The sequence below is a fragment of the Cajanus cajan genome, chromosome 1 (assembly GCF_000230855.2).
Source record: "Cajanus cajan strain Asha chromosome 1, NIPB_CcT2T_4, whole genome shotgun sequence".
In the NCBI taxonomy this organism is placed as follows: Eukaryota; Viridiplantae; Streptophyta; class Magnoliopsida; order Fabales; family Fabaceae; genus Cajanus; species Cajanus cajan.
The window spans coordinates 17,356,250-17,366,714 of record NC_138517.1 but is presented as its reverse complement, the minus strand read 5'-3'; the positions used below and the strand labels follow the sequence as shown (position 1 = coordinate 17,366,714).

The window sequence follows — 10,465 nt, the reverse complement described above, 5'->3', positions numbered from 1 at the left end:
CAAGTTCAAGATGTTGCTGCTCCAGTGCCTTTGCCAATATAGAGGTTCAACTAGTGGGGTAGGCAACCGGCACAATCTTAGCTTGGCCAAAACATTTGGTGATGCTGCTTTCAGCACGGACAAAGGTAATTTTTTATTATTGCTCTTTTATATTCTTATAATTCTATTATTGTTTAACTAATTTTGATTATTTCTTTAGGATTTTATCAATCGTGGTAAGGAGGTCATGAGAGAACCTGTTGTTGATGATGTTGATATCGCGCAGAACCTGAGGATGATCCCATATCTAGGCTTCTAACCATATTACCACGATTGAAGAAGAAACCAATTCAATTGCAGTGGGACATTAGAGTTTTTGGAGTTGATAGCTCTAATGTTCCACTATACATATCCCTGCCCGACGCATTAGAGATTGTTGGGGGAAACTCCATTTTAAATATATCTATCATATAGATGTGGGCCATGTAAGTGATATTTTCTTTTATGAGTCTAAAATTACAATAATTACATTTAACTTATAATAATTAATTATGTTAGGTACATGAACAAATTGAGTGTAGAGCAAGCACAAGCACAAGTATATGGATTTATTGAGCCTCAATCCATCCAAAAATCAGGAAACACTCAGGTCCAGATCCAGCAATATATGAAAACATGGATGAGTGAAACAGAAAGAGATATATACATGGCTCCATACATTGACGGGTTAGTTTTTTAATCATGGTAATTTTATAACTAATGTGTTTGTCATACAATGTAGGTCCCATTGGCAGTTAATGGTAATCATTCCTAAGGAATACACCGTGGTGTGGTTTTGTTCACTACATCGAAAACCAAGCCACGAAATTAAATGCCAATTACAAAGGTAACTAAAATTTTTCATTATGTTTTAAAACTGTAATTATATATATTGGCTAATATATGTTTTTATTTCAATTAATTAGAATCGTGTCTAGAGCTAATATTTTAAGTGGAAGAGCCAGATCAAAGACATTGCACTTCATATACCCTAAGGTTAGCAAATTAATTAATAGAGGCAATAATATTTAAATTTATCGACTTTGGAAATAATAGTTATTTGTTTCTCATCTTAGTGTAATAAGTAACAAGACTCGTTTGAATGTGGCTATTATATCATGCATTGGATGAGAGCCATAGTTTTCGCGGGTATTAATGATTCTTGGGGGCAGGTAATTCATAACAAAAATTTATTTAAGTATATTTACCTTTACGATAATTAACATTGCATATTAATGACACTTAAATTAATGTTCAGGTCTTTCAAGATCCATCTCCATTGCCTGAAGATGAAATCATCAAGATAAGAGAATAATGGACAACTTTTTTTCTTCAAAGTATATAATAGTTAGATTTCTAAGTTTAGTTAGTTGGATATTATGTTTCTAGTTTGATAGCATTGACAAACATATGTTTTATAGCTTTTTTAGGATAATAGGATTTACATTGTCATAATTTATGTTTTTTAAGATTTATATATTATTTTTCTTTTGTCATTCAATTTTGAAATATAAATTATATTTGAATTTGTATTCTGGACTACCTGGGTTAGGTTTTGTATTTTGGACTGTATGCAAGTTTTGGGTGTATCAAAAAATAATAAAAATTAAAAAAAAAATGCAAGAATTTATGTCGGACTACACCATGTCCGACATAAATTTACGTTGAATCTAGCATTGACCAACGTAAAATTACGTCGGACATGATGTGTCTGACGTAAATTTACATCGGACATGATGTGTCTGACGTAAATTTATGTCAGACATGGTGTATCCGACGTAAATTCTTGCGTGTATTTTTTATAATTTTAAACCCTATTTTACGTCGGTCCTAGGGAATGTTCGACGTAAATTTACGTCGTTTGTCACAGCCAACGTAAATTTACGTCTCCCGCATTAACGTCGAAGTCGTTTCTGACGTAAAATCTTTAAAATATCCGACGTAAATGACCCATTTTATACTAGTGATAGGATCTTTTGGAAGAACTGTTGTTGTATTCAACTAAAGAAAACACTCATTCCATATAACATGTTACATTGCAGGTTAAAAGGATATGAGAGATTGTCTCAGGTTGAGTATGATAGAAAGGGCAAGAGATGTCTTCCAATGCTATGTTCCTCCTCAAGAGGTTACTAGCAGTAGGTACATCACTAGAGTTAGTGATTGGCACGACGAGAATCAATGTAAGAATAATTGAAAGCTTAGTTATTTACTCAATCTCACAACAATTATCATTTTTTAAGTTTTAATATGAGAATAGTATAAGAATAATCCATGCTCTATTTGGAGAAAAAATATTAAGATGAAATAATAATACTTCAATTTCTTTTTTATTAAAAAAATTAGAAAAAAATGACCAGACCTTACAAAATTATGAAAAATTTCGAGGTTTATTTATAACAATAATAAAGTAGATAATCTCATTTGGTTTCACATTCCTTTTACCGGAGATAAATGTTAAGAACACATTCTTTTGAGACAATGTAGGTACATCACTTTGGCATGTGGTCTATGGTGCACAACTTTCATTGACCATTGGATTTTTTCTCATCTTATGAGAATATCACGCTTCCTGAATCATTTCTTATTTTGGATGGCATGATTTTAGTTTCTTTATTTTAAAATAGATATATTTAATTTTTTTTAATTTTAAAAATATAAAATTTTGATTCTCTAATTAATATTTATTTATTATTAAATTTTAATATTTATTCATACTTAAAAAATATAATATTTAGTAATATGACGTTTAAAAAAAAAAAAAAAGATATAAAATTTTTATTAATAAAATAAATATCATCACTCATAAAAATATATACATATAAAAAAACTATTTGTTATTTTTATTTTTTATCCTTATATATTATGTCACTTAATATCACATCATTTAAGTATTAATAAATTGTTGAACAATGTTAAAATTTTATGATCAACAAATATCAAATTGATAAGAGAATCAAAATTTTATATTTTAAAAAATAGAAGACTTCTCTATTTTAAAATAGATTTGTCAAAACTGCATATTGATGAAAATAAGGAACCAAAAATGTAATTTAGTATAAAATAAAATTGTTAAGTATATTTTTCACTGTTTCAAATATTGCTCTTATATAATATATTATATCGTAGACAAATTTTTACATGATTAACATTTACGTTGTTGCATTAATGGGGGAACAAGCCATGTTCATGAATCGTAATGTCGAAGAATATTTATATTCTAAAAGCTCAGCAAAATTATGAATAGTAAAAACAAAGAGGAAGACGATAGGAAGTTATGGCATAGTCGGAGAGGCATGTGGTGACAGTGAAGAAATAAAAGAAAGTATTCAGTATAGAGAGAATACAATAAAAGTGTGGGAATGAATTTAAATCAATGGTAACTAAAATGGTTTAGACTAGTCTACTGAGGTTTTTTATATCAATTATTTTTTTAATATATTATAATAAAATAATTTATTTACCATGTTAAAAACTAAGTATTTTCATTTTTTTTGTGTTTTATGTTGTAAAGAAAAAAGTTAAAATCAATATATTATTTTTGAAGTATATTTTTCTTTTAAAAAATATATCTTAGTGTAGCTTGCTAACTTAATTTTTCTTAAAAATAAATGGATGTCACATGTATGTGAGACTTGTTAAAATACATTTCCTTTTTTAAAAAGAATATATTCGCAAGTTATAACTAATATTTTTTAAAATGCACCTAAACGTAACTTGTTAACTTACTCCTTTAAAGAAAAATAAGTAGTTGTGAATTTGCAAACTTATATGTAGTATGCAAGATGTGTTATGTCAATTATAATTAAGTAAACTTAGTCAAAAAGATGATAGTTTATCCAAGTTCATATTATATCTTTTTAAAAAGATAATATTTTTAATGTGAGAAATGAATGATTAAATGATTGTTTTATTACTTATACGAAGAAAAATAATTTTGAAAATGAAAAATATTCAGTATTTTTATAATATAAAATCTAGTAGAGAACAATTAAGATATATATTTTTATTTCAAAAAAAATGTAAAATTATATATTTATTATTATAAATTTGTATATAAATATTGTTCTCATTATTTAAAATTTTTGAATTCGTCACTGGTCATCATTGTGATCGCATGCACAATGTCATCACCATGATCACACGCACAGCGTCTTTATCGTGACCGGTCGTCGCATAGTATTATCATGATTCTTCAAATATTTTTGTGATTTTTTTATATTTTTTTTTATTAAAAATCTCTTATTCAGGATATTTTAGTGCCTCCATGAGACATTTACTTTAATACTTGATGCTAAAAGGACACTAACTATTCTGGTGAAAAATGAAAGAGATGGGAGTGAATGTTACTAATCAATATCAACAGTGTAAAGCTGAAAATGCAAACAAGGAAAAAGAAAAAGATAAAGAAAGAGAGGAAAAAAGAAAAAAAAATATAATTATGATATGATAGATATATAGAGCTCTTAATTTATTCAAGGGTTATTAACTTTATTTTGTTTTCTAGAAAAGAAAGTATTGGCGAGTAATGTTGGTGCATGAATCTATGGATTGTTACTCATATCTTCTGTGTAACACAACTTTGAATTTTTCCCTCAAAATAACATGTGTGACGTTTTTGGTGCATGAATGCAGAACTTCAATGTATGTGATATCTTACATGTGATGTGATGAAGAACTCATATTCCACGCGACTCCCGGGCGAGGCATCTTTGATAGTGATATTTTTTGCAACTCATTATTCTAGTAACATTTTTTACATGTCAGTGTCTGAATTAATTTATTTTAATAAATTATTTTTCAAAAAAATTATTTTAAAAATTATTTTTTTAATTTATTTAGATTAAAAAAACCCTCCGATATCAATCGTTAACATTATTATACAACTGCATAAAACTCAATTCATTTTATGTATTTAAAACACAAATACAACATATAGGATTAATTTGTTTAAACTAAAAAATATATTTAAAGTTTTTTTTAAAAAGGTAATTTTTTAAGTAGATAAAATTGTTTCTTAAAGAAAAACTACTTATTTTCATAATAAATAGTTTAGACAATCACAAAAATACTTTTTTTTAAAGAAAAGCTGTTTATTTTATTAAAAAAAATATCATTATTGGATGACATAAATTTTAACATAACATTTTGAAAAAAGCTTGCACTGAATCTATTTATAGATTTGTTATATGAACTTTTTAGCTTAATTCCATAAGCATCACAATTAAGTTCATTAAAACAAAGGGTTAAGCTAACCAAAATGACATTATTCAAGACTCACACAAACTCGTCAAACAAAATTGTATTAACTTTCTTTTTAAACACAGAAACACCTTTCCTAAAGAGATTTAAACATTTATTTAATAAATTATTATCCTAACATTCAAATCCAAAACCTGATTTACATTTAAGCTCTTGTTAAATAAATTATTAAGTCATCTATCCACCGATTACCAATTAGGTCGACCCTGCAAAACTAGGAGCATCGACTGTGCTCCTTTAGTTAAGGCTAAGGAAGTTCATGTTCCTACCCAACCCACTAACCTGATTCAGTCCAAAATACTTTTGAGATGTTTGGATTTAAAAAATTCAATACATTTTAAAGACAAGTGCAAGTTACCTTTGAATCATCATATCATGTATATAATAATTATGAATAATATATTTTCTTAACTTCATAATATTTTAACTAAGATGATATTAAATTTGTATTAATATTATTTATCTTGAAATATATACTATAAAAAATACCTTAACTATAATTATATACTTTTTTAAAAATTTAAAATTTAACTACATATGATGTTAAAATTAGTATACTAACAAAATAGGTTCACCTAATCTTGTTAGATCTTGATCGAGTCAGATTTGAGATTTGAGTTCATAAAATTGATCTTATCAAAAACCTATCAGGGTTTTAAACTAAAAAAAAATGCTAGATATTGAAATATTAAATTATACAACAAAAAATCTGAAATCTTTTATCAAGTTAGATATTTGGGAAGGTCAGTTTAGTTGTTAAAGGAAAGATCAATGAACAAGTCAGTCCTTGATGCTGAAAGCGTATTTCTGGATTCAATTGCTAAACCAAAATTTCAATAACATTTAGAAACAAAACAAAATTACAGAGGAAATAAATAAAACCAATAACATTCAGAAGAGAATATGAAACATAGGATGGGAACAAGGCAACTAAGAAACAAATACTGGCAGCAACCCACTAAAAGGCAATAATAAAAAGATGATGCTCTTGACTCTTGTGAAGCTAAACGTACTACTACTGCGTCTTGAAACATTATTTGTGGCCACTCTCCATTCTTTTGGTTTACACTTTCCTAACCTGGATATTGTGTGTGGATTGGAACCTCCATATGGGTTGCCTACCACTTTGTACAAGTGCTACTTCTTCTCCTTCCTTCACCATTCCTTGCTTCTGCACACGTCACGCAAACCATGCAATGTGATCATAAATAAATAAATAAAAAATCGTACAGATCCATGTTCTAGTATGATAAAAAAGAACAAACATAAATAACTAGTATTTGAGTTTCATTTAATAGGCATGTGTAAAAAATCGAATGATATCAAAATTAAATTCAAATGAAGTTTTTTTATAACCATAATTTTATTATGAAATATTTATTGTTTCTCCGATAACTAATCCCCATAAGAGATTTTGTCTACTTTTAGTGAAGTCTTTCTTACCAACCAACTTTTTTCATCTACATGACTCGAGTATGAGACCATGCTTAATGGAACCAAGTGTACTACGACTCAGACCAACAATTTGGTAATAAATTCAAATGAAGTTTGACAACCCATTTAAAAGGATTTTTTTTTTAACTTTGATACACAAATTCCTAGGAATTGGAGAGCTAATTGTCCCTACCCATTAGTGGCATAGCACAAAATATGAAAGGTTAGTTAATAGAAACAATGGACATTTTCATAGGTATGTACAACATGAAGCAGTGGCATCAGGCATGCACTAGAAGCAAGAAGATCACACAAAGGTCCATTGATAAGGTACTGCATGCATGAATAGACTAAAACAAATAATGCTTGAATGTAAAAGCTACCCTGAATCCCTGATGGAATCAGGAGTGTGAAGCCATATAGGGATTTTGAAATCAGTTCAAACTACCATTTATCATAATATTTAATGGAGGTAATTTGAATCCAAAACAACTACAAAACCATTGAACACGTCCTCCAAACATTACCTGCAGCAAATCCAAGGCTCTTGAGAAAGTAGCTTCAGAATCGTCACAGAATTCCATGTATGTGGGACAGACTCCTTGATACAAAGCGAGCTTCTGCCGCACCCTCTTCCTGCATGACCAGAAAAATTAGGTAGATAAGAAGTCTGTCATAGTATACAAGCAGATACGCATGCAAATTGATTATCATTTTTTAGATGCCAACGAATCAAAAGCAGAACAGTTGTGAATTGTGATTCAATAAAGAAGCTGATTCGTCAAATAGGTGACCAGTAAAGCAATTTTGTCGTACTACATATACAGGCATTCAACCAAGAAAATGAGAATTTCAAGCTAATATTTAAACAAATAAGGGAAAATATCCGCATAATTTTATTTTTTTAAGAAGGTCTTGTTATCAATAAGAGAAAGGGTACAAAAGGAACTCACTCATCTGTAAAAGCAAATATGGAGCCAGAAGGACGATAATGGCTCAGTAGGATAGCCATGAAACCCGTTCTAGTGAAGACAACAGTTGAGGTTCCAAGGGTATTAGACATCATAGTTGCATGGTATGCAAACATCTCGCTCATGTGGTTCTACATTGAACCAAATAAAAAAATAAAAGATACAAATTTCAGATCAGACAAGCGAATGAGGAAGTGCAATGGATTAAATAAAAAAGCCAACATGGTTATAAAATAGATTGACTTAAACCTTGAACACTTGACCAATGTTAGGTGGCATTTGACCACCTGGTATAGTAGCTTCTGTCCGCAATGCTACCGTCTGCATTACTTTCACAGCTTTTAGTGGGAACTTGCATTATAATAAATTGAATAATTCTTTTTGGCTTCATAATAAAAAACATTCAAATGCATGATTTTTACAGTATTAACCATGCCCCTGCTTCTGTACAAACATTAGAAACATTGCCATTTAAGCCCAGATTTGGCCACAAGGTCATATACATGCTACTATTAAAATAGAGTGACTTAAAATTATTACTTGAGCATGTAAACTCAGTAACCCAAACACAACACTTTATTCTTATACGATCAACTATTCTTCTTTTTATACTTCTAGTGTTTAACTGAATTATAAACTAGAAAGTATGAGTGTGATTTTTATTTTTCCATTTTGGGGTTGGGAGAGGTGAGAGAAGGAAAAAAAAAAAAAAAGTTTGAACTGAGGCAAAATGAAGTAATTGGACACTTGGGGGCAGGAAAACTATTTACTTGCTTCCCATGAGCTGTTTCTCCCGACAACATTATAGCATCGGAACCTTCTCGAACAGCTATTGCTATATCTGATACCTCTGCTCTGGTTGGAGTTGGGTGAACAATCATGCTTTCTAGCATATTTGTTGCCACAATAACAGCCTTTCCCATGCTACGACACAAGTTGATAATCTCTTCCTACATTGACAGGCAGTATGAATATGTTAAGATGACATCAGCTTGACATCCGTCCAGTGGGATAAATGATACAAATCAATTATTATCTTTACTATTCATCTTTGGTCCTTTAGTAAAGGAGTTTACCTGCAAAAGTGGAACCTCTTCAATAGGGAGCTCAGCACCAAGATCTCCTCTGGCAACCATAGCCTAAAACACAAGGGTAAAAATCACAGGTTAACATCAGCAATCAGTAGTGTACAGAAATACTCCACAAAATCAATATGTGCTAACCGACAAGCAAAATACATGCAATGCAACACTAAAGAAAATGATGCAAGGATTAGATTAGCACCCCATCAGATGCGGTGATAATTGAATGCAAGTTTGGTATAGAGTCTGCACTTTCAATTTTTACGATGACATGTATATCAGCACCACAGCCTGCAGTATTGAATAGGAAAGTTATCATATTTATAATTCAAATTGACATATATAAAATATTTTATGATTATTTATCAATTTTTATTAATAAAATGAAATATTAAATAATTTTTAAATTTTGTAAAAATTTGTAAATTTAATTTGTATATTAAGAACTTTTAATTTAATAATTAAATTGTTAAAATTTGATATAGAACGTATAAGTTATTAAGTGGAGTAAGTCTATTATAACTTATTCTTGGGTATTATCTACTAGAATTGTCAAAACAGGTCACCCGATCTAATCCAACCTGGCCCAACCGATCACGAGTTGACCATTTGGTGGGTCAATCCAACCTGTCTCATTTATTAGCAAGCTCAAAAAAATCAAATTTAGCCTGACCCACCATGGGATTGATGGGTTAAATAGATTGGCTTACCTAATTTTTTAAAAAATGTAATTTTTCTTCATTTTTTTTCCTTAATATATACAACTAAAACCCAAAATCTTCAAACTTATTTTAAAAATATGAGATTTTTAGTTAAGACATTTATAAATGAATCATTCATCCTAAACATTAAATAATAATTCTAAATTCAATTAAATAAAATCTAACTAATCTCAAATAGACAGTGTCAGGACAATGGTGATGGGGCCCCAAAACGACGTTCATGGTGGCTCGTAGCACATAGTGGCGCGTGGCGCATGGTGGTGCATGGTGTGAGGTGGTTCACGACACGAGTTGTGAGGCGGTGATCCGCCGTGCCTTAAGCGTGACTATGAGGTGCGACCACGCGAGTGGTGGCGTGGTGCAGTGAGTGAGCGTGAGAGGGTGGCTGATAGTGGTGGGTGGATGTGAGCGTGAGGGTGGCTTTGGTTGGTGGGTGAGGGGTTGGCTGCATTAAGGTGAGGCGTGAACGGTTATGAAATTTAGAAGTTGAAAGTTGAAACCCTATCTTATTTGTAACCTATCTAAATATTGGGCTAAAACCTGAAAGTAAAAATTGTAAACTGCAACAAAAGATGAAAAATGGACCCTATCTCATATTAGGCTGCACCGTGACCCAATAATTGTTGCTTCTTTTTTAATCATGGATTGGTTAGCCAGCCTAGCTTACCACGGGTTCAAACCAGTGGTGAGTTAGGTTGACTCATCGGCCAGAGTCCACTTTGACAACTCTAGCGTCTACATTAGAACTTATTTCTCTTTCCTTTTCCCTTTCCCACATAATTAATGCATGGGTTAAATAAGTTTTTAGTCTCAACTTTTTAAGAATATAATTTTTAGTCCTTAATTTTTTTTTTCCAATTTTTAGTCTTCAATTAATTTTCTGTCACGTAAATTAGATTGTGTAGTTTATTTTTACTTGTCAAGTGATAATATGTGTTAATAAATTATGGTTGACTCAACTATTGTTATTCATATG

At 30.2% G+C, this 10,465-nt stretch overlaps 1 protein-coding gene across 2 annotated transcripts; it reads right to left on the bottom strand.

Annotated features, from left to right (window-relative positions):
• Positions 1–6,067: 6,067 nt before the first annotated feature.
• On the bottom strand, positions 6,068–9,101 carry LOC109812545 (plastidial pyruvate kinase 2). 2 transcript variants are annotated; one of them, XM_083075946.1, is made up of 7 exons: positions 8,970–9,101; positions 8,762–8,824; positions 8,456–8,635; positions 7,935–8,036; positions 7,668–7,816; positions 7,242–7,350; positions 6,068–6,451 (listed from the first exon to the last, which is right to left on the bottom strand). In XM_083075946.1, exons 1-7 carry the CDS (start codon positions 9,084–9,086, stop codon positions 6,344–6,346), a joined length of 828 nt encoding a protein of 275 aa, XP_082932072.1. In that variant the 5' UTR covers positions 9,087–9,101; the 3' UTR covers positions 6,068–6,343. The 2 variants fall into 2 exon arrangements, with proteins under 2 accessions (XP_082932072.1, XP_082932066.1); XM_083075940.1 differs by having other exon boundaries at positions 7,935–8,006.
• Between the last annotated feature and the right edge of the window lie 1,364 nt (positions 9,102–10,465).